At 38.1% G+C, this 24218-nt stretch overlaps 2 protein-coding genes across 5 annotated transcripts in view; one reads left to right on the forward strand and one right to left on the reverse strand.

Moving 5' to 3' along the window:
• The window catches only part of EFCAB7 (EF-hand calcium binding domain 7), a 53353-nt gene extending 42195 nt beyond the window's left edge, over positions 1–11158 (reverse strand). Inside the window, exons 1-2 of the mRNA XM_043461096.1 lie at positions 10872–11158; positions 8758–8945 (exon numbers count right to left, since the gene is read on the reverse strand). Of these exons, the coding sequence (XP_043317031.1) occupies positions 8758–8944 (187 nt within the window). The 5' untranslated portion in view covers position 8945; positions 10872–11158. The remainder of the gene's footprint in view (positions 1–8757; positions 8946–10871) is intronic.
• A 15-nt stretch (positions 11159–11173) lies between these two features.
• LOC122436884 (integrin subunit beta 3 binding protein) overlaps positions 11174–24218 on the forward strand; it is an 87571-nt gene continuing 74526 nt past the window's right edge. For 3 of the 4 annotated variants that reach the window (XR_006268146.1, XM_043461100.1, XM_043461101.1), the window contains exon 1: positions 11174–11379. Coding sequence is in view for 2 of the 4 variants with exons in the window: in XM_043461100.1 (XP_043317035.1) it covers positions 11189–11379 (191 nt within the window). In the remaining 2 variants the exon portion in view is untranslated. The remainder of the gene's footprint in view (positions 11380–24218) is intronic. The other variant, XM_043461102.1, reaches the window with a different exon arrangement.

A 24218-nucleotide genomic window follows, 5' to 3' on the forward strand; every position in this document is an offset into this window, starting at 1 on the left:
ATATAAATTGCAATGATTTGAAATTCTATTTTTCCTAAAATGCACTTCCTCAAATAGAAATCTTATTGCATACAAACCTAAGACCTTGTTGCAAAAATATGTCAGATTTTTATTTCAGGAAACTGCTTCTAAAGTTGATAAAATAACTCAGTTTCTCTACTTATAAAGTTATTTGCCTTATGAAACTGACATGAGTACAATATTATCTGGTATTTCTGTTTACCACTCTCTCGAGACTAAAGACCACCAAGTCATTGTGACACACCTAGTAAGGACCAAATTCACTGGTTTGTGGGATATCTGCAACCAGAAAAGTTTAAAATATAATGGAAAACTCAACCATACAAAATCATGGGATGCATAAAAAGCAGTTATCAGATAAAACTAAAAGCTCGTTCTTTGAGAAGATAAACAAAATTGACAAACCTTTAGCCAGACTTACCAAGAAAAAAAGAGAGAAGAATCAAATCAACAAAATTAGAAATGAAAATGGAGGTTACAACAGACAATGCAGAAGTACAAAGGATTATAAGAGACTATAATGAAAAACTATGGCAATAAAATGGATAACCTGGAAGAAATGGACAGATTCTTAGAAAAGTTCAATCTTCCAAGACTGAATCAGGAAGAAATAGAAACTATGAACAACCCAAATACAAGCACTGAAATTGAAGCTGTGATAAGAAATCTCCCAAAAAACAAAAGGCTAGGACCAGGTGGCTTCACAGGAGAATTCCATCAAACATTTAGAGAAGAGCTAATGTCTATCCTTCTAAAACTCTTTCAAAAAATTGCAGAGAAAGAAACACTTTCAAACTCATTCTACAAGGCCACCATCACCCTGATACCAAAACCAGACAAAGCAACACACAAAAAGAAAACTACAGGCGAATATCACTGACGAACATAGATGCAAAAATCCTCAAAAAAATTTTAGCAAACAGAATTCAGCAACACATCAAAAAGTTCATACATCATGATCAAATTGGGTTCATTACAGGGACTCAAGGATTCTTCAATATACACAAATCAATCAATGTGATATACCATATTAACAAATTAAAAGATAAAAAACATATGATAATCTCAATAGATGCAGAAAAAGCCTTTGACAAAATTCATCACCCGTTTATGATTAAAACTCTTCAAAAAATGGGCATAGAAGGAACCTACCTCAACACAGTAAAGGCCATATATGATAAGCTACAACAAACATTATTCTCAATGGTAAAAAACTGAAAGCATTCCCCCTAAGATCAGGAACAGGACAAGGGTGTCCACTTTCACCACTATTATTCAACATAGTTCTGGAAGTCCTAGCTACAGCAATCAGAGGAGAAAAAGAAATAAAAGGAATCCAGATCGGAAAAGAAGTAGTAAAGCACTGTTTGCAGATAACATGATACTGTACATAGAAAACGCTAAAGACAGTATCAGAAAATTACTAGAGCTAATCAGTGAATTTAGCAAAGTTGCAAGATACAAAATCAATTCACAGATATCACTTGCATTTCTATATACTAACAATGAAAAATCAGAATGAGAAATAAGGCATCAATCCCATCTACCATTGCCAACAAAAAGAATAAAATATCTAGGAATAAACTTAACCAAGGAGACAAGAGAACTGTACACAGAAAATTATAAGACACTAATGAAAGAAAACAAAGATGACATAAACAGATGTAGGGATATTCCATGTTCCTAGGTAGAAGGAATCAATACTGTGAAAATGACTTTACTACCAAATGCAATCTACACATTCAATGTGATCCCTATCAAATTACCAATGGCATTTCTCACAGAACTAGAACAAAAAATTTCACAATTCACATGGAAACAAAAAAGACCCTGAATAGCCAAAGCAGTCTTGAGAAAGAAGAATGGAACTGGAGGAATCAACCTTCCTGACTTCAGATTATACTACAAAGCTACGGTCATCAAGACAGTTTGGTACTTGCAGAAAAACAGTAATACAGACCAATGGAACAAGATAGAAAGCCCAGAAATAAACCCATGCACCTATGGGTATCTTATTTTTGACAAAGGAGGCAAGAATATACAATGGGGCAAAGACAGCCTCTTCAATAAATAGTGCTGGGAAAACTGGATAGCTACATGTAAAAGAATGAAATTAGAACACTTCCTAACATCATACACAAAGATACACTCAAGTGGATTAAAGAGCTAAATGTAAGACCAGAAACTATAAAACTCTTAGAGGAAAACATAGGCAGAACACTTGATGACATAAATTAAAGCAAGATCCTTTATGACACACCTCCTAGAGAACGGAAATAAAAGCAAAAGTAAACAAGTGGGACCTGATTAAACTTAAAAGCTTTTGCACAGCAAAGGAAACTATAAGCAAGGTGAAAAGACAACCCTCAGAATGGCAGAAAATAATTGCAAATGAAACAACTGACCAAGGATTAATTTCCAAAATATACAAGTAGCTCATACAACTTAACAGCAGAAAAACAAACAACCCAATCAAAAAGTGGGAAAAAGACCTAAACAGACATTTCTCCAAAGAAGACATACAGATGGCTAACAAACACATGAAAAGATGCTCAACATCTCTCATAATTGGAGAAATGCAAATCAAAACTACAATGAGGTACCATCTCACACCAGTCAGAATGGCCCCCATCAAAAAGTTTACAAACAATAAATGCTGGGGAGGGTGTGGAGAAAAGACCTGTTGCACTGTTGGTGGGAATATAAATTGATACAGCCACTATGAACGATGGTATGGAGATTCCTTAAAAAGCTAGGAATAAAACCACATGACCCAGCAATCCCACTCCTAGGCATATACCCTGAGGAAACCAAAATTGAAAAAGACACATGTATTCCATTGTTCATTGCAGCACTGTTTACAATAGCTAGAACATGGAAGCAACCTAGATGTCCATCGACAGATGAATAGATAAAGAAGTTGTAGTACATATGCATAACGGAATATTACTCAGCAATAAAAAGGAACACATTTGAATCAGTTCTAATGAGGTGGACAAACCTAGAACCTATTATATAGAGTGAAGTAAGTCAGAAAGAAAGATAAATATTGTATTCTAATGCATATATATGGAATCTAGAAAAATGGTACTGAAGAATTTAGTTACAGGGCAGCAATGAAGAAACAGACATAGAGAATAGACTTATGGACACGGAGAGAGGGGAGGAGAGGGTGAGATGTATGGGAAGAGTAACATGGAAACTTACATTACCATATGTAAAATAGATAGCCAACAGGAAGTTGCTATGTGGCTCAGGAAACTCAACCAGGGGCTCTGCATCAACCTAGAGGTGTGGGATGGGAGGGAGATGGGAGGGAGGTTCAAAAGGGAGGGGATATATGTGTACCTATGGCGGATTCATGTTGAGGTTCAACAGAAAACAACAAAATTCTGTAAAGCAATTATCCTTCAATTAAAAAATCAGTAATTTTTTTAAAAAAGCAGTTATTAGAGGGAAATTCATATGAGGGAAGCAATATGACCTTCCTCACAAAACAAGAAAAATCTCAAATAAATAACCTAACCTATCACTTAAAAGAATTAGAAAAAGAAGAACAAACAATATCTAGAGTCAGCAAAAAGAAGAAAGTAATAGAGATCAGAAAGGAAATAAAACAGAGATTTAAAAAAAAAAATAGAAAAAGTAAAAGAAAACAAAACAAAATTTGGTTCTTTGAATGGATAAACAAGATTGACAAACCTCTGGCCAGGCTCACCAAGAAGAAGAGAAAACACTAATAAATAAAATAAGAAGTGAAAAAAAGAGACATAACAACTGATACCTCACCTTAAGGGAATAATCATATGAAAACAAATTTGACAACCAAAAAGAAATGGACAAGTTTCTTGTCCTAGAAACCTGTATGTTTACTGGAAACAAACAGCCACCAAAATTGAACCACAAAGAAATAGATTGTTTTAAAAAGAAGAAACATATAATTTGAACAATTTGAAAAGATGGATCACTAGAATTGAAATAGATTTTGTAATTTAAAGGGGGCTTTCCTTGTGGCTCAGCTGGTAAAGAATCTGCCTGCAATGCAGGAGACCTGGGTTCCATCCCTGGGTTGGGAAGATCCCCTGGAGAAGGAAAAGGCTGCCCATTCCAGTATTCTGGCCTGGAGAATTCCATGGACTGTATAGTCCATGGGGTCACAAAGAGTCGGACAGGACTGAGCAACTTTCACTTCCACTTTGTAATTTAAAAAGTCCCCACAAACAAAAGTCTATAGGACCAGATGGCTTTACAGGTGAATTCTACCAAACATACAAACAAGAACTTATGCTGACCCTTCTCAAACTCTTTGAAAGAGTTAAAGAGGAGGGAACACTCCCAAGGACATTTGATGAAGCCACCATCACTCTGCTACCAAAACCAGACAAAGACACCACCAAAAAAGAAAACTACAGGCAAATATCTCTGATGAGTACAGATTCAAAAGTTCTCAATAGAATATTAGTACACCAAATCCAACAACATATAAGAAAGATCATACACAATGACCAACTGGGATTCATTCCAAGTTCACAAGGATGGTTCAACACATACAAATCTGTCAATTTTTTTTCTGATACATCACATAAACAAAAGTCAAAAACCACATGATCATCTCAATAGATGCAGAAAAAGCATTTGAAAAAATTCAACATTCATTCATGATAAAAACTCTTACCAAAGTGGGTATAGAGGGGACATATCTCAAAATAGTATATGCTATTTATGACAAACCCACAGTTCATATAATACTCAATGGTGAAAAGTTGAAAGCCTTTCTGCTAAAATCTGGAACATGACAAGGATGTCCACTCTCACCATTTCTCTTCAACATAGTATTGGAAGTCCTAGCCACAGCAATAAAACAAGAAAAAGAAACAAAAGGTAGCCAAGTTGTAAGAGAATAGATAAAATTGTCATTACATGCCAATGATATGATACTATATACAGACAATCCTAAAGACACCATACAAAAACTACAAGAACTGATAAATGAATTCAGCAAGGTAGCAGGATACAAGATTAACATACAAAATTGGTTGCTTTCTGTACATCAATGATGAAATATCAGAAAGGGAATGAAAAAAACAATACCTTTTAAAATCACAACCCCCACTACAATATTGTAAAGTAATTAGCCTCCAACTAATAAAAATAATTGGGGAAAAAAATAAATAAAATCACAACCCCCAAAATAAAATACTTAGGAATAAACCTCACCAAGGAAGTGAAAAACATGTATGCTAAAAACAATAAAACATTAATAAAGGAAACTGAAGATGATTTAAAGAAATGGAAAGATATCCCATGCTCTTGGACTGGAAGAATACTGTTAAAACGGCCATACTACCCAAAACAATCTACAGATTCAATGCAATCCCTGTCAAATTACTCATGACATTTTTCACAGAACTAGAACAAATAATCCTGAAATGCATATGGAACCATCAAAGACCCAGAATTGCCAAAGCAATCCTGAAGAAAAAGAACAAAGCAGGAAGCACAACCATCCCAGACTTGAGAAAATACTACAAAATTATAGTAGTCAAAACAATGTGGTATTGGTACAAATACAGACTATGGGCCAACGGAACAGAATAGACAGCCCAGAAATAAACCCACACACCTACTGTCAGTGAATCTTCAACAAAGGAAGCAAAAATATATAATGTGAAAAAGACAGTCTCTTCAGCAAGCGGTTTTGGGAAAACTGGATAGCTGCATGTAAATCAATGAAGTTAGAACATACCCTCGCATTATACACAAAAATAAACTCAAAATGGCTTAAAGACTCAAACATAAGACATGACTCCCCTACAAGAGAACATAGACAACATTCTCTGACATAAATCATACAAATGTTTTCTCAGGTCAGTCTTCCAAGGCAACAGAAATAAAAACAAAAATAAATAAATGGGACTTAAAGTTACAATCTTTTGCACAGCAAAGGAAACCACAAACAAAATGAAAAAATAAGCAACAGAATGGGAGAAAGAATTTGCAAACAACATGACTGATAAGGGCTTAATCTCCAAATTATACAAACAGCTCACAGAACTCAACAACAACAACAAAACAAACAACCCAATTGAAAAATGGGCAGAAGGTCTAAAGAGACATTTCTCCAAAGAAGACATACAGATGGCCAATAGGCACAAGAAAAGATCCTCAACAGTGCCAATTAGTAGTGATCTGCAAATCAAAACTACAATGAGGTACCACCTCACACTGGTCAGAATGGCCATCATTGGAAAATTTACACATAACAAATGCTGAGATGGTGTGGAGAAAAGGGAACCCTCCTACACTGTTGGTGGGAATTAACACTGGTACAGCCACTATGGAAAACGGTTCGGAGGTTCCTCAGAAAATTAAAATCAGAATTACCCTATGATCCAGCAAGCCCACTCTGGGCATATAGCCAGACAAAACTATAATTCAAAATGATACAGGCACCGGCTACGTTCACACCACCACTATTCACAATAGGGAAGATATAGAAGCAACCTAAATATCCTCTGACAGATGAATAGATAAAAAAGATGTGATACATAAATACAATGGAATACTACTCAGGCATAAAAAAGAACAAAATAATGGCATCTGCAGCAACATGAATGCAATTACAGATTATCATCCTAAGAGAAGTAAGTCAGAAAGACAAATACCATATAATATCACTTATATGTAGAATCTAAAATACAACTGAACCTATTCATAAAATAGAAACAGAATCACAGACATAGAGAATAGACTGGTGGTTGCCAAGATGACGAAGGTTGGGAGAGGTTGGATTTGGAGTCTGAGATTAGTAAATGCAAACTGCTATATATACAATGATAAACAACAAGGTCCTACTGTATAGCATAGAGAACTATATTGAGTATCCGGTTATAAACCATAATGGAAAAGAATATGAAAAAAGAATGTATATATAGATAGACAGATATAAATATAGATATCTGTGTAATTGAGTCACTTTGTTATACAGCAGTAATTAACATTGTAATTCAACTATACTTCAATTAAAAAACTAACAACAAAATATAATGAAAAGAAGTAAAAACAAAAGACCAATTCTCTGAAACCCTCATCCCTAAAAAACAGAACAAAACCTCAAATTCTTTTCTTTTAAAATTTCACTTATTTTTAAATATTGCCCTTTTACAATCATTCAATACATACCCATGTGTATATATGTGTACCTATATATATAAATATATATATATATCCTTTACATTTTCTCCAGTGTAGGTCAAATTTAGACTAATGATTCAGTTGCCAAAAGCATTTTAATCTATTATCATAAATCTTAAAATGCCAAGATAAGAATTTAAAAAACATTTTTAAGCAAGCAATTGGTGGAAGCTTTAAAAATATAGAAAAGTAAGATCATGGCATACGGTCCCATTACTTCATGGCAAATAGATGAGGCAACAATGGAAATAGTGACAGACTTTATTTCTGGGGGCTCCAAAATCACTGTAGATGGTGTCTGCAGCCATGAAATTAAAAGACGTTTGCTCCTTGGAAGAAACGCTATGACAAACCTAGACAGCATATTAAAAAGCAGAGATGTTAGCTTGTCAACAAAGGTCTGTCTAGTCAAAGCTATGGTTTTTCTAGTAGTCATGTATGGATGTGAGAGTTGGACTATAAATAAAGCTGAGCGCCAAAGAGCTGATGCTTTTGTACTGTGGTATTGGAGAAGACTCTTGAGAGTCCCTTGGACTGCAAGGAGATCCAACCAGTCAATCCTAAAGGAAATCAGTCCTGAATGTTCATTGGAAGGATTGATGTTGAGGATGAAACTCCAATACTTTGGCCACCTGATGCGAAGAACTGACTCACTGGAAAAGACGGAGGATGAGATGGTTGGATGGCTCACTGACTCAATGGACATGGGTTTGAGTAGGCTCCAGGAGTTGGTGATGGACAGGGAAGCCTGGCGTGCTGCAGTCCATGGGGTCATAAAGAGTCGGACACAACTGAGCAACTGAACTGAACTGAACCAAATCCATACAAACATTGAAAGTTTTATTTTGAAGCTCCTGGATTATGTGAGGGCTTCCCTGGTGGCTCAGATGGTAAAGAGTCTGCCTGCAATGTGGGAGACCTGGGTTCAATTCCTGGGTCAGGAAGATCCCCTGGAGAAGGAAATGGCAACCCACTCCAGTATTCTTGCCTGGAAAATTCCATGGTCAGAGGAACCTGGTAGGCTACATCCAACCATCAAACCTGGATTATGTAGCTATATAAAATGACATAATATGGGCTTCTTTGGTGGTTCAGTGGTAAAAAAAATCTGCCTGCCAATACAGGAGACATGGGTTCAATTCCTGGTCCAGGAAGATCCCACATGCTACATGGCAACTAAACCCATGTGCCACAACTATTGAGCCTGTGCTCCAGAGCCCAGGAACCACAATCACTGAAGTCCTGCACCCTACAGCCCACTCTCTACAACAAGAGAAGCCACTGCAATAAGTCCACACACTCCAACTAGAGAGTAGCTCCCTCTCATCACAACTAGAGAAAGCCTGTGCAGAGCAAGGAAGTCCCAGCACAGACAAAAATAAATAAAAAAATAAAATTAGAATGACACAATAGCATAATGTAGTTCTACCATTCTACTCGAACCAAGTAACTGGAATGATTCAACAATGTGATTCTAATTGCAGTCTTTCTGATCTATTAACTTTCAGCAAATAAGGAAAACTACTTAGTTAAAAAAATTACCTAAGTAAAGTTGATCTTTAGAAATAATGTTATCTAAACTGCTTTTGAAAACAGTTAAGTAGGCAGCTCTACAATTCATATAAAATATCTCCTCTTCAGTTAGTGGAAACTTCTTTGATCGAGGACTCTCTGAATGCGTTGATTTCTGACCCGAGAAAGCTGCATCACTTCCTGGACTGATGGCCATTCTATTAAAAAATAATTTAAAATTTTGTTTTAGTCACTGTTAGTCCTAAAATGAAAATGTCACTTTGCCTTTCAAATGGTGGTGGGGGGGCGGGGGGCAGAATCAAGACATGAAGGTTTTTATATGTGGAAAAATGATGTACATTATAATATGCATATGGTTATATTATCATATGTTAAACTAGAATAAGTTTTTGGCAGTTGATTTCTAAATATAGAGAACCCAAAGAACAAAGCTAAAACAAAGATGTAACATAAATACAAAAGAAGAGTCATAGGGCAAAGGAAAAGCACACATTCATCCTCTCAAAATTAGAGGACAGTCAGTTGAGACTCTTCATAGGATTGTCATGAGCATTAATTAACCTAACACATTTGAAGCACATAGAACAGTGCCAGGCAGATAAATGCTAAATAAACTATAGAGTGAAACTCCACCATAATGATAATTTGAATATAATGTGATTGGCAGTTGACATTCATCTCCATAGCAGCATCAACCATGTCATTTCACTAACATCTCAATACTGCAGCCCCACATTTAAAATGACTGAATTTTAAAAATCCCATGTATAGAATTATCCTGCAGTTTTACTGTATTCTATTACCATCAATAATAATGTTAATAATAACAATAATTTGGGGGTTTATACAGCACCTCTGCTCATAAGAGTTTAAAGAACTGTCATACATCTTGATACATACCTGCTACAGTGGTCAGGTACTATCTGCACCTTTTACAGATAAGAAAATCGAGAGGCAGAGATTTCACCCAGCTAAGAGTAAGTAGCAAAAGCATGTAGATTTCGCTAACAGTTTCTTTTTTTTTTAATATGAAAAAAGGTTTCTTGTACAACAGTTACTATAAGGAACTAAATTGTGCTAGTGGTCTAACAGCTTCCAACATTATTTTACCCAGCTTTGACTTCTAAAAATACATTTCAACCTAATAAATTGAATATTTCTAGTTCAACAATAAGACGACACAGGTACGGTCCCCTTCAGGACTCATTGGATTCTTAACTCAGGAGGCCTAAATCACTAACACCTTCTTGAATTATATAGGTCTTTTACACTTGGGAAAGAAAGATAATAATCGCTTATCATGGATGAAGTACCCTATTCATAATACACAGACCGCCTGCCTGACACTTTCATCTTACACCAGATTTAGAAGGACCCCACAGGGATGTGGTGTCACAGTCTGGTTACTGCAAATTGGTATCACTATAATTAAGCATCACAGTTTTTAAACACATATGCGTGCACGCATATCTTCACAAATGTGAAAGAAATCTGTTCCAATAAGGAAAGGGAATGAACGTTCATTTTGAAGCTAGCAACTTATAAATTTAAGGTTTTGCGTGTTTTGTTTTTTTTTTTTAGATTGTCCTCAACTTCTCTTTCCAAATAAATTGACGCCCTCAAATGGAAATTCCACGGCAAAAAATGTTCCAGAATTCTTTTTTTTACCCCCTTTTCTGTAACATGACACTAAACTGAAGCATAAGTAAATATATAATTGAGCCCCTCAGGCTTGGAAACCTCCTGCATTTAAAACTCCAGGCCGAGACCAAGACAGGGGCCTAGAGAGTACATTGCAGCAAACGCTCCATAAATAACCAGCCACACAATAGCAAGAAAAATAAACTGTTAACAAGCGCCTAAGGCTTCTAGAGGGCCAAGTGAAAACAGAGTCATTCGTCACCGTCCCTACACTGTAAAATACATTCAGGACTGATCTCGGGCAACATCTCTCTATTTTTTGTATTACTCTGGGAATAAAATCGCATTTGTGTGTACATTTTAAGTACAGACACGGAGCAAGTTTACGTATGACAAAGAAGTAAAAGATGCAGGTGGAGAAAAGGAAGCCGAACAGTGAAGAACGGAGCGGGCAAAGAGAGAGACAGCGAGTTGCTTGCTACCTAACTGCTGGTCACAAACGAGGGAGCGTAGCCAATCCTCCTCAAAGCCTCCGCAGTCCTCCGCAGCAGGACAGTCCTCGGCCCTCTTTTAATTACCATGGAAACTGCATCTCTTGGCCACCGGAAACAAGATACGGAGCACCTCCCCAAATGGTCCGGCTAGAAATCTGCGGATACTGATTTCAGAGTGAACAGAGATGGCTCTGTCTCTCCTTTTTCGGGGGGCCTTCTTGTCAGAATCCTGAGAGAGGGTCCTGCGTTGCCTTGGCAGGGGCTGGGTGCTGTCTATGTGTTGACTCTCCCCCCATCTTACTGGCATGCCCTGGGATCCCTTATCGCTGGGGGAGTGTTTCCGGCGGGCCTCTTTGAGTGTAGCACAGCGTCGAGTGTCTGTTCGCCCGCGCTTTTCAGGCTTCAATGTGTCTCTCGGAAGGTTCTCTGTTTACGGAAGGAGTTACTTAGTGATTTTATCCGGCGACGGAGGTGCGTTCCTGAAAGTCGAAATGCCGTAAGTATCTCTTCCTTCGGGTGTTGCTGTGTTTGGGTACCTCTGTGAGCAAGACGAGTAGATATTTTGTGGCCCAGTAACCTTTTCCGTTGTCTTTTTCAGAGAGTAAATTTGTCTCTTTCTCCGACATTTCCTGGTGCTTGGTTCCCCAACACAACTCTGCTTCTCTTCCTTCCAGTTTTACTTATCTAGTAGTATTTGTTCACTTTAATTCTGATTCTCCAAGGCTTTTGGCAGATTTTATAGGCTGTGGGCTATATTTAGTGATGTATTGCTTAAATAATTTCAAATACGTTTAACATACCGAGAATAGGATAGAGTACATTGCAAAACGCCGTATAATTTGATAAAGCCCCTTAATGTCTAGGTTAGTGTGGTTAAGTTCCTATAAACTTGTAGCAGAGCTCATGAACCGGGTCCCAAGAGAACGAAATTTCAGCTTTCAAAAGAGGACGCGTAGCCAGTTCTGAAAAGAGCTGATCAACGTTGAGCGAATCACTTAACTTCAGGCTTTAGATTTCTTGCTTATCATTGCCCTGTAGAGACTTTTTTTTTTTCCAAAGCTCAGTAAAGAACTTTTTCTTTGGTGTAGGAGTGGAGATAATATATCAGTTCAGTTCAGTCGCTCACTCGTATCCGACTCGGCGACCCCTTTGCAGCACGCCAGGCTTCCCTGTCTGTCAGCAACTCCCAGAGCTTACCGAAACTCATGTCCGTTCAGTCGGTGATGCCGTCCAACTATCTCATCCTCTGTCGTCCCCTTCTGCACCTGCCTTCAATCTTTCCCAGCATCAGGTTCTTTTCAGATGAGTCAGTTCTTCGCATCAGGTGGGCCAACGTATTGGAGTTTTAGCCTCAACATGAGTCCTTCCAATGAACATTCAGGACTGATCTCTTTTAGGATTGACTGGTTGGATCTCCTTGCAGTCCAAGGGACTTTCAATAGTCTTCTCCAACACCACAGGTCAAAAGCATCAATTCTTCTGCGCTCAGCTTTCTTTATAGTCCAACTGTCACATACATCCATACATGACTACCAGAAAAACCATAGCTTTGACTAGATGGACCTTTGTTGGCAAAGTAATGTCTCTGCTTTTTAATATGCTGTCTAGGTTGGTCATAACTTTTCTTCCAAGGCGTAAGTGTCTTTTAATTTCTTGGCTGCAGTCACTATCTGCAGTGATTTTGGGGCCCAGAAAAATAAAGTCTGTCACTGTTTCCACTGTTTCCCCATCTATTTGCCATGAAGTGATGGGACCAGATGCCATGATCTTAGTTTTCTGAATGTTCAGCTTTAAGCCAACTTTTTCACTCTCTTCTTTCACTTTCATCACGAGGCTCTTTAGTTTTTCGTCACTTTCTGCCATAAGGGTGGTGTCCTCTGCATATCTGAGGTTATTGATATTTCTCCCAGCATTCTTGATTCCAGCTTGTGGTTCATCCATCCCAGCATTTCTCATGATATATTCTGCATATAAGTTAAATAAGCAGGGTGACAATATACAGCTTGACGTATTCCTTTTCTATTTGGAACCAGTCTATTGTTCCATGTCCAGTTCTAACTGTTGCTTCCTGGCCTGCATACAGATTTCTCAAGAGGCAGGTCAGGCGGTCTGGTATTCCCATCTCTTTTAGAATTTTCCACAGTTTGTTGTGATCCACACAGTCAAAGCCTTTGGCATAGTCAATAAGGCAGAAATAGCTGTTTTTCCTGGAATTCTCTTGCTTATTCGATGGTCCAGCAGATGTTGGCAATTTGATCTCTGGTTCTTTGCCTTTTCTAAAACCAGCTTGAACATCTGGAAGTTCACGGTTCACGTATTGTTGAAGCCGGGCTTGGAGAATTTTGAGCATTTCTTTGCTAGCATGTGAGATGAGTGTAATTGTGTGGTAGTTTGAACATTCTTTGGGATTGGAAGGAAAACTGGCCTTTTCCAGTCCTGTGGCCACTGCTGAGTTTTCCACATTTGCTAGCATATTGAGTGCAACACTTTCACAGCATCATCTTTTAGGATTTGAAATAGGTCAACTGGAATTCCATCACCTCCACCAGTTTTGTTCATAGTGATGCTTCCTGAGGCCCACTTGACTTCACATTCCAGGATGTCTGGCTCTAGGTGAGAGATCACACCATCCTGATGATCTGGGTTTTGAAGATCTTTTTTGTACAGTTCTCTGTATTCTTGCCACCTGTTCTTAATATCTTCATTTCTGTTCGGTCCATACCATTTCTTTCCTTTATTGTGCGCATCTTTGACTGAAATGTTCCCTTGGTATCTCTAATTTTTTTGATGAGATCTCTAGTCTTTCCCATTCTATTGTTTTCCTCTATTTCTTTGAGGAAGGCTTTCTTATCTCTCCTTGCTATTTTTTGGAACTCTGCATTCAAATGGGTATAGCTTTCCTTTTCTCTTTTGTTTTTCACTTCTCTTCTTTTCACAGCTTTTTGTAAGGCCTCCTCAGAGATCCATTTTGCTTTTTTGCATTTCTTTTTCTTGGGGATAGTCTTGATCCCTATCTCCTGTACAATGTCACAAATCTCCGTCCATAGTTCTTCAGGCACTATGTCCGTCAGATCTTGTCCCTTAAATCTATTTCCCACTTCCACTGTATAATTGTAAGGGATTTGATTTAGGTCATACCTGAATGGTCTAGTGGTTTTCCCTACTTTCTTCAATTTAAGTCTGAATTTGGCAATGAGTTCATGATCTGAGCCACAGTCAGCTCCTGGTCTTGTTTTTGCTGACTGTATAGAGCTTCTCCATCTTTGGCTGCAAAGAATATAATCAGTCTGATTTCGGTATCAACCATCTGGTGATGTCCATGTGTAGAGTCTTCTCTTGTGTTGTTGGAAGAGGGTGTTTGCTATGATCATTGCAGAGATAATATTATAACACATGAACTTCTATGGCTGCCTCTTGTCCCCAGGCTGATTTAGGTACCCTCCTCCTGTGCACTTCTAGAGTAACTTATCTCCATTATTTTCAGTTCAGTTGCTCAGTGGTGTCCAACTCTTTCCAGCCCCATGGACTATAGCATGCCAGGCTTCCCTGTCCATCACCAACTCCCAGAGCTTGTTCAGATTCATGTCTGTCGAGTTGGTGATGCCATCCAACCATCTCATCCTCTGTCCTCCTCTTCTCCTGTCTTCAATCTTTCCCAGCATCAGGGTCTTTTCCAGTGAGTCTGTTCTTCAGATCAGGTGGCCAAAGTCTTGGCGCTTCAGCTTCAGCATTAGTCCTTCCAATGAATATTCAGGACTGATTTCCTTTAGAATTGACTGGTTTGATCTCCTTGCAATCCAAGGGACTCTCAAGAGTTTTCTCCAACATCACAGTTCCACAGCATCAGCTCTTCGGCACTCAGCTTTCTTTATAGTCCAACTGTCACATCTGTATATGACTACTGGAAAAACCATAGCTTTGACTAGATGGACCTTTGTGGGTAAAGAAATGTCTCTGCTTTTTAATATGCTGTCTGGGTTTGTCAGGGCTTCCCTCATAGCTCAGTTGGTAAAGAATCCGCCTGTGGTGCAGAAGACCCCTTTTCGATTCCTGGGTCGGAAAGATCTGCTGGAGACGCGATAAGCCTCTCACTCTAGTATTCTTGGGCTTCCCTTGTGGCTCAACTGGTAAAGAATCCGCCTGCAATGCCCATGACCTCTGTCGATCCCTGGGTTGGGAAGATCCCCGGGAAAAGGAAAGGGTACCCACTCCAGTATTCTGGCCTGGAGAATTCCATGGACTATGCAGTCCATGGCGTTGCAAAAAGTCAGACACGACTGAGCGACTTTTACTTCACTTCACTTCCCTTCAGGTTTGTCATAGCTTTTCTTCCAAGGAGCAAGCATCTTTTAATTTCATGGCTGCAGGCACCATCTGCAGTGATTTTGGAGCCCAAGAAAATAAAGTCTGTCACTGTTTCCATTGTTTCCCCATCTATTTGCCAAATGCAAAGTAACACAAGGTGGGAGGAGGAACATCTGAAGCAAATAGGAATTGATATGAAAGTGGAAAGATTTACAAAAATAATAACCTACATTTGTTGAATATGTAATTATGATTTGGATACTGTGATTAACTATCTTCAGTTCAGTCAGTCAGTCGTGTCTGACTCTTTGCGACCCTATGAACCCCAGCACGCCAGGCCTACCTGTCCATCACCAACTCCTGGAGTCCACCCAAACCCATGTCCATTGTGTCGGTGATGCCATCCAACCACCTCATCCTCTGTCATCCCCTTCTCCTGCCCTTAATCTTTCCCAGTATCAGGGTCTTTTCAAATGAGTCAGCTCTTCGCATCAGGTAGGCAGAGTATTGGAGTTTCAGCTTCAACATCAGGCCCTCCAATGAACTGTCTACCTACATTTTTTAATGAATCCTAAAAAAGACCTTGGGAGGTAGGTACTGCTGTTATCTCTACTTTCTACATAAGAGAGCTTAGCACCTAATAAGATATCCTACACACAGGTAGCAATAAATACATTTCACTTATACCTTTAAAAGTTGTGGATTATTAAAGAGGTTTTCCTTTCCCAGAATGAAGCAAAAAGACTTGCCTCCTTACTCTTGCTCTAGAAAAAGAACCCAGTTAGCACTTATACAAAACTATGAGGATAATGTTGCAAATTCCCTGTCAAATAGGAAACAGTGGAAACTGTTGTGTGTTTGCATAATAAGTAGTGATACTTTCTAAGCTCTGCTCCTGTTCTGCTGTAGATAGTAAGGAACCCCTAAAAACTGTTAAATGTGGACCTTTTGGACACCTGTTTTCATAACATTAACTGGTACATGTTATCTTGAGAGTCTGCAGTAATTAAATTCTGACAATAAATACATGACCTTAAAGTTATGTAGCAGCTTTATATATATATGTGTAAAGTTGATATATAGCAGTTTCACTGAGTTAATTTTGGCAAAGTGATTTAAGATGACATTAATGGTTATATAATGCAAAAGTACTTCAGTTAGAGGATCTCCATAATTGTTAGCAAACTTGTCAGCGTGGTTAAACTGCAGGGTCACAAATAACCGTGCAAAAAGTTATCTTGGCAAGTTATATGTAAAAGTGATATGGTTTTTAAGTGATGTTGAGATGATAACTTTTTGATATGAACTTGGCATTTTTGGCATGGGATTGTGTGGTCTATCTCCTTTCTAATTTTTTGAACCTTGACATGGAAAAAATATAACAAGTAATTTTGAAATATGCATGGCCTATATGTAAAGTAAGTATAACAGTAATGTCCCATAATAATAGAGTGGATGGGTGGATCTTAAAAACATACTGGATGAAAGAGCCAATTTGTCGAAAATTACATATAGCATATTATCTTTATAAAGCTTGAAAGTGAAAGTTGCTCAGTTGTGTCTGACTCTTTGCGACCCCATGGACTATACAATCCATGGAATTCTCCAGTCCAGAATCCTGGAGTGGGTAGCCTGTCCCTTCTCCAGGGGATCTTCCCAACCCAGGGATAGAACCCAGGTCTCCTGCATTGCAGGTGGATTCTTTACCAGCTGAGCCACAAGGCAAGCACTTACAAAGCTAAAGAACAAGCAAAAAACTATAGTTGAGGATTCTGTACATTTATGATAAGTTTCTTTAGGGAAGAAAAACAGAGGAATGATAAATACAAAGTTTAGTTTAATGGTAACCTTTCTGTGGAAAGCAGACAGATTAGAGAAAGCACAAAAAGATGTACCTATCCATAATGGTAATGGTCTAGTTCTTAAGTTGTGTGGTGAGTTTATGGGTGTTTATTTTCACATTATGCTTCATAAATTAATCATTCCATATGTATTCTTTAGTGTCAGATACTACTCAGAATGTTTTTTTAAAGATTTAGGAATCAATTATCTTGAATTACAGTCTCAATAACTATAGTTTTCTCTGCCTTTTTTTTGATCATATAAGGCAGATGCTATCTTGGAACTGGGAAAATAAATGCATTGGATAAATGCTGTTCCTGATTTCGTTAGGCTAATCATCATCCCTTTCAACTTTGCTTCTCTCCTGTGTACATTATAAAATTAGTGGCATCAGTATTTCTCCATCTAGGTTGAAACCTTAATTTTTTTTATTTTTGGATTTGAAGACTTTGAAGTAAGACAAACCAGGGTTTGAATCTTGGTTCTGCTACTTTACCAACTGTGACACTTAGATTGTTACTCATTGATCTCATGGATTAGTATAGTTATTCAATAAATATTAATTGAATGATTAAGTTGCTGCTTAAAGAGAATTCATCTTGTGTACACAAATTCAAACAATGTTTATATTTGCATGATACTAAAAGTCAAATTATTATTTGCATAATACTAAAAGTCATTTCATCTTTGGGACAGATGAAAATGGGGAATATTTCCTCTGTCCCAAAGGAAAGATCTTTGGAGTACACATTAGATACGTTAAGGTTGAAAGTGCAATGGCCCCTGAGTGGCTCACAAACAGTCTGGCAGTCAGAAACGCTTTACAAGGAGAGGCACACTCTGATAATGAACATGCCCAGGGGGCTCCCTTGGACTTGAGGCATCCAATTCTAATTTCCCCTTACAGGAGAACCAGAGAAGGAGATGGCGACCTACTCCAGTATTCTTGCCTGGAGAATTTCATGGACAGAGGAGCCTGGCGGGCTACAGTCCATGGGATCACAAAGAGTCAGACATGACTGAGCGACTAACACTTACTTACACTTTAAAGTCAAGCATAGTTTTGTAATAGCTCTTTCTATAAATAATAAAATCCCCTTTTAAGTGTTTTAAGTGTTTCCCCTGCCCCATTATATCTTTTCCTTTTAAAGATCCCTAGTATTAACTTGCTTAGTCTTTCTAATTAATGTGGATTATTATACTAATTCAGACAAGGACATTCCATCTGTTCCTGTGAGAGTCAGTTTTATTCTGTTCCAGGCTGTAGACTGAGTTAAGGTTATAGTTGGAATACTTTCAGTATTGGAGGAAACTATTTTAAACAGTATTTCTATGGGGTCCATTCTGATGACATATTCATGAAAATAATGAGTTTCTCTGAGAGAACTTTAAAATATGCTTTATATTCCTTGATAAAGAAGATTGATTCCAGGAAGCCCCACATGTACCCAAATCTGTGTATGCTCAAGTCCCTTACATAAAATGGCTTAGTAAAGTGGAAACAGTTGGCCCTCTGTATCCAAGGGTTTTCTGTCCTCAGATTCAACCAACCATGGATGAAAATCTTGACCGCAGATGTGAAACCCATTAATATGGAGGGTTGACTGTGTATTTATTGAAAAAAAACTGTGTATAAGTAGACTAGTGTAGTTCAAACCCATGTTATTCAAGCGTCAACTGTATGTATTTTTTGCTTGTAACTTCTTAAATAGATGCAAGTGTTTAAAGCAAGAATTATAACACTTATTGTGAGTTTTATAATGTTTATATGTTTAACAGTATAACACAAAGGACAGAGTGAATGGACAGTAGCACTTTAAGATTCTTACATTTTTGTTAAGTTGTATTGTCTTAACTCTAAATGAACTGTGATGTGTTAAAAAGGTATATTATAGTTCCCAGAGTAACTAATAAAAAATAGAAAGATAATACATAACCAAAAAGTACAGAAAACCGTAGAAGAATTGAAGTAATAAACTAAAAATATCTAATCAAAAGAAGGCAGCAAAGAAAGATCAGAGGGAAAAAACAAAAGAGACAGAAAACAGGTAGCAAAATGTAGACCCAACTGTATAATAATTCCATTAAGTCTAAGTACAGTAAAGACACCAATGAAAAGATTGAGAATATCAGACTAGATTTAAAGAGAGATATATATATACCAACCCATTTAATCCTAGTTAACAGATACCACCCCCATCAGAAACCAAAATACAAAAAAAGAATTGTAAGAAAATTGCTGGCTGGATCTGAAAGAGACACGTGCACCCCAATGTTCATCGCAGCACTGTTTATAATAGCCAGGACATGGAAGCAACCTAGATGCCCATCAGCAGATGAATGGATAAGGAAGCTGTGGTACATATACACCATGGAATATTACTCAGCCGTTAAAAAGAATTCATTTGAATCAGTCCTAATGAGATGGATGAAACTGGAGCCCCTTATACAGAGTGAAGTAAGCCAGAAAGATAAAGAACATTACAGCATACTAACCCATATATATGGAATTTAGAAAGATGGTAACGATAACCCTATATGCAAAACAGAAAAAGAGACACAGAAATACAGAACAGACTTTTGAACTCTGTGGGAGAAGGTGAGGGTGGGATGTTTCAAAAGAACAGCATGTATACTATCTATGGTGAAACAGATCACCAGCCCAGGTGGGATGCATGAGACAAGTGCTCGGGCCTGGTGCACTGGGAAGACCCAGAGGAATCGGGTGGAGAGGGAGGTGGGAGGGGGGATCGGGATGGGGAATACGTGTAAATCTATGGCTGATTCATATCAATGTATGACAAAACCCACTGAAATGTTGTGAAGTAATTAGCCTCCAACTAATTAAAAAATTTAAAAAAAAAAAGAAAATTGCTGGCTGATGTATTCTTTTTCATGAACATAGAATCAACTCAAAATTTAAGACTTGAAGGTAATACCTAGGACCATAAAACTCTTGAAAAAAACATAGGCCATAAACTCCATAACATTGGTCTTTGCAATGATCTTTAGGATCTGATGTTGAAAGCAAAGGCATTAACAGCAAAAATAAGTGGGACAAGATTAAAATAAAAAGTTTCTGCACAGAAAAATCTTCTTCAACAACAAAATGAAAAGGCAATCTGCAGAATGGGAGAAAGTATTTGCAAATTATGTATATGATAAGGGATTAATATCCAAAATATACAAAGAACTCCTACAACTCAATAGCAAAAAAAGAAAATGAAAACCAGTCAAATTAAAAAATGGGCAGAGGATTTGAGGAAACATTTTTTCTGGAAAAGACATACAGATGGCAACAGGTACACGAAAAGGTGTTCAGCATCACTAATCAAAATGCAAATCAAAACCACAATGAGATATCACCTCACACCTGTTAGAATGGCTCTTATCAAAAAGATAAGAGATAACAAGTGCTGGTGAGAATGTGGACAAAGGGGGAACCTGGGCATTGCTAGTGGGCATCTAAATTGGTGCAGCCACTATGGAAAGCAGTAAGGAGTTTCCTCAAAATATAGAACTCCTATGTGATCCAGCAACTCCATTTCTGAGTGTTTATCTGAAGGAAATTAAAACACTAACTCAGAAAGATACATGTACCCCCATGTTTATTACAGCATTGTTTACAATAGCCAAGTATCCACCAGTGGTTGAATGAATAAAGAAAATCTGGTGTGTGTATATGTGTATGTATTATATGTGTGTGTGTGTATATTATTCAACCATAACAAAAAGGAAAATCTTGCCACTTGCAATATGGATGGCATCTTGAGGCCTTATGCTAAACGAGATGTCAGAAAGATAAAGGTTAATACCATATAATCTCACTTACATTCGGAATCTTTAGAAAGAACAAACTCATGGAAAAAGAGGTAAGACTTGTGTTTACTAGAGATGGGAAGGAAGAATTGAAGGAAGGTGGTCAAAAGGTACAAACTTTTAGTTATGAAATAAATCAAGTGCTGGGAATGTAATGTACAGTGTGGTTACTATAGTTAATACTATATGTTTGAAAGTTGCTGAGAGAGTAGTTAGGTGGGTCTTAGAATGCAAAGTCGATTGGCCCTTAGGAAACATCACGACAAACAAAGCTAGAGGAGATAATGAAATTTCAGTTGAGCTGTTTCAGAACCTAAGAGATGATGCTATTAAAGTGCTACACTCAATATGGCAGCAAATTTGGAAAACTCAGCAGTTGTCACAGGACTGGAAAAGATCAGTTTTCATTCCAGTCCCAAAGAAAGGCAATATCAAAAAATGTTCAAACACCACACAATTGCACTTATCTCACATGCTAGCAAAGTAATGCTCAAAATTCTCCAAGCCAGGCTTCAACCTGGCTATGTGAACCAACAATTTCCAGATGTTCAAGCTGGATTTAGAAAAGGCAGAGGAGCTGGAGATCAGATTGCTAGCATCCGTTGGATCATCAAAAAAGCAGGAGAGTTCCAGAAAAACATCTACTTCTGCTTTATTGACTACACCAAAGCCTTTGACTGTGTGGATCACAACAGACTGTGGAAAATTCTTCAAGAGATGGGAATACCAGACCACCTTACCTGCCTCCTGAGAAATCTGTATGCCGGTCAAGAAGCAACAGTTAGGAACAGATATGGAACAACAGACTGGTACCAAGTTGGGAAAGGAGTATGTCAAGGCTGCATATTGTCACCCTGCTTATTTAACTTATATGCAGAATACATCATGTAAACTGCCAGGCTGGATGAAGCACAAGCTGGAATCAAGAATGCCGGGAGAAATAACAATAACCTCAAATATGCAGATGACACCATCCTTACAGCAGAAAGTGAAGAACTAAAGAGCCTTGATGAAAGTGAAAGAGGAGAGTGAAAAAGTTAAGCCTTTGAGTGTGTGGATCACAGTAAACTCTGGAAAATTCTGAAAGTGATGGGAATACCAGACCACCTGACCTGCCTCTTGAGAAATCTATGCAGGTCAGGAAGCAACAGTTAGAACTGGACATGGAACAACAGACTGGTTCCAAGTAGAAAAGGAATACGTCAAGGCTGTGTATTGTCACCCTACTTATTTAACTTATATGCAGAGTACATCATGAGAAACGCTGGGCTGGATGAAGCACAAGCTGGAATCAAGTTTGCCAGGAGAAATATCAATAACCTCAGATATACAGATGACACCACCCTTACAGCAGAAAGTGAAGAAGAACTAAAGAGCCTCTTGATGAAAGTGAAAGAGGAGAGTGAGAAAGTTGGCTTAAAGCTGAACATTCAGAAAACTAAGATCATGGCATCTGGTCCCATCACTTCATGGCAAATAGATGGGGAAACAGTGACAGACTTTATTTTTTGGGCTCCAAAATCACTGCAGATGGTGACTGCAGCCAAGAAATTAAAAGACACTTACTCCTTGGAAGGAAAGTTATGACCAACCTAAATAGCATATTAAAAAAGCAGAGACATTACTTTGCCAACAAAGGTCTGTCTAGTTGAGGCTATGGTTTTTCTGGTAGTCATGTATGGATGTGAGAATTGGAATATAAAGAAAGCTGAGCGCCGAAGAATTGATGCTTTTGACCTGTGGTTTTGGAAAAGACTCTTGAGAGTCCCTTGGACTGCAAGGAGATCCAACCAGTATCCTAAAGGAGATCAGTCCTGAATGTTCATTGGAAGGACTGATGTTGAAGCTGAAACTCCAGTACTTTGGCCACCTGATGCAAAGAGCTGACTCATTTGAAAAGACCCTGATGCTGGGAAAGATTGAAGGCGGGAGGAGAAGGGGACGACAGAGGATGAGATAGTTGGATGGCATCACTGGATCAATGGATATGAGTTTGAATAAACTCCGTGAGTTGGTGACGGTCTGGGAGGCCTGCTGTCCTGCAATCCTTGGGGGTTGCAAGGAGTCGGACATGACTGAGCAACTGAACTGAACTGAACTGAACTGAAGCTCTGGGGGTTGGTGATGGACAGAGAAACCTGGCGTTCTGCAGTCCATGGAGTCCCCAAGTTGGACATGACTGAGCGACTTAACTAAAGAGAGTAGCCCTCAAAGTTCTCATCACAAGAAAAAAAGTTATAAGTGTGTGTGATGATGGATTTTAACTAGACTTACTATGATGATCATTTCACAGTATATACATACATTGAATCATTTTGTTGTATATCTGAAATCAATGTATTTCAATTGTTGAATTATTGTCCAATTATTGAAATTAATTGTATTTCAATCAAAGAAATTTCCTGACTTTGATGATTGTACTGTGATTATGTAAGAGAATATTCTTGATCTTAGAAAAACACAAATATTTTTGCATAAAGGTATATAGGGTCTGTAACATTTTCAGTAGATCATAAAAAAGATTTTGCATTGTCTATGTATGTATTTGTGTTTGTTTATATAGAGAATGGTAAAGCAACTGGGACAAAATGTAATAAGTATTAAAGTCTGGGTTAAGGATAACAAAAACTGTTACTAGAATTTTTTTTCTTTTTTGAGTGCTGAGGTCTATAGCATTAGATTATATGGACTTGATTGGATTAGATGATTCCCTTCTTTCTAGTCTGCCTGCAGTGCGGGAGACCCTGGGTTCAATCCCTGGGTTGGAAAGATACCCTGGAGAAGGAAATGGCAGCCCACTTCAGCATTCTGCCTGGAAAATCCCGTGGACGGAGGAGCCTGGCAGGCTACAGTCCATTGCGTCACAAAGAGTTGGACATGACTAGCAACCTCACTCTCATAGTTGTTTTACAGTATTGTGTTGGTTTCTATTGTACAGCAATGTAACTCAGCTATGTGTGTGCATATATCACCTCCCTCCTGCCTCCCCCAACCCTCACTTCATCCCACCCCCCTGGAGTCACCGTAGACCATCAGGCTGAGCTCCTGTGCTGTGCTGCAGGCTCCTGGTACAGATGAGCCAAGAATGTTCTTAACTTTAAAATATATAAAAATTAAGTTACCCCTCAAACTACTCATCAAATTGTTTTTTAACTTGCTCTGTAACAAGAGAAGCCACTGCAGTGAGAAGCCCTCTTGCCACAACTAGAGAAAGTCTGTGAGCATCAGTGAAGACCCAGTGTAGCCATAAACAAATAAATAGAAATAAACATTTAACAATGCTAATGGATGGGTTAAACAGTAAATTAGACGCAATTAAAGAAAGAATTGTAAACTAGAAGATTGACCTGAAGAAATTGCCCAAAAAGT

The sequence above is a fragment of the Cervus canadensis genome, chromosome 2 (assembly GCF_019320065.1).
Source record: "Cervus canadensis isolate Bull #8, Minnesota chromosome 2, ASM1932006v1, whole genome shotgun sequence".
NCBI classification, from domain to species: Eukaryota; Metazoa; Chordata; class Mammalia; order Artiodactyla; family Cervidae; genus Cervus; species Cervus canadensis.